Genomic DNA, 471 nt, shown 5'->3' with positions numbered 1-471 from the left:
CTCCCCACCGCTCCCGGCGCCCAGCGGCTCCCAGTCCGACGCGTAGAAGGAGGAGGCCCCGGGCAGGTCCATGTCAGGCACCGAGCGGGAGGCCTCCCGCGGCCCCGTGGAGAAAAGCAGCTCGTCGAAGGGCTCGGCCTTCAGCTCCAGCCCGCTGCCGCTGGGCTCCTTGGGCGGCACGGCCGGCGGCGCCTCGGTCATCAGCGGCAGGGCGAAGGCCTCCTCGGCCGCGGCGGGGCTGGGTGCGCCCAGGTCCAGTGCGGTGGCGGCCGCCAGCTCCTCGGAGAAGCGCAGCTCCTCAGGCATCTTGCAGGCGGGCCGGTGCGCCGCCAGGATGAACTCCAGCTTCTCCTCCTCCTTCAGCAGGTTGGCCATCTCCGCCTGCAGAGCGGACTTCTCCTCCTCCAGCTGGTCCGTCTCCTGCGAAAGACGAGAGCGGGCCGTCAGCCGGGGCCAACCTCGCCCGACCGC

General features: G+C 72.8%; 1 protein-coding gene across 1 annotated transcript; it reads right to left on the bottom strand.

The window, feature by feature from the left end:
- Positions 1 to 5: 5 nt before the first annotated feature.
- Positions 6 to 465, bottom strand: LOC104916287 (proto-oncogene c-Fos-like; the record flags this gene model as incomplete). The annotated part of the gene is made up of 1 exon (XM_010727333.1): positions 6 to 465. A coding segment is annotated over one exon (460 nt), but the record flags the coding sequence as incomplete, so codon positions are not given.
- Positions 466 to 471: the final 6 nt, after the last annotated feature.

The sequence above is a fragment of the Meleagris gallopavo genome, unplaced genomic scaffold (genome assembly GCF_000146605.3).
Source record: "Meleagris gallopavo isolate NT-WF06-2002-E0010 breed Aviagen turkey brand Nicholas breeding stock unplaced genomic scaffold, Turkey_5.1 ChrUn_random_7180001881015, whole genome shotgun sequence".
Taxonomy (NCBI): domain Eukaryota; kingdom Metazoa; phylum Chordata; class Aves; order Galliformes; family Phasianidae; genus Meleagris; species Meleagris gallopavo.
Note: the sequence above shows the minus strand (reverse complement) of the source record. Positions and strands in the feature narration are given on the sequence as shown.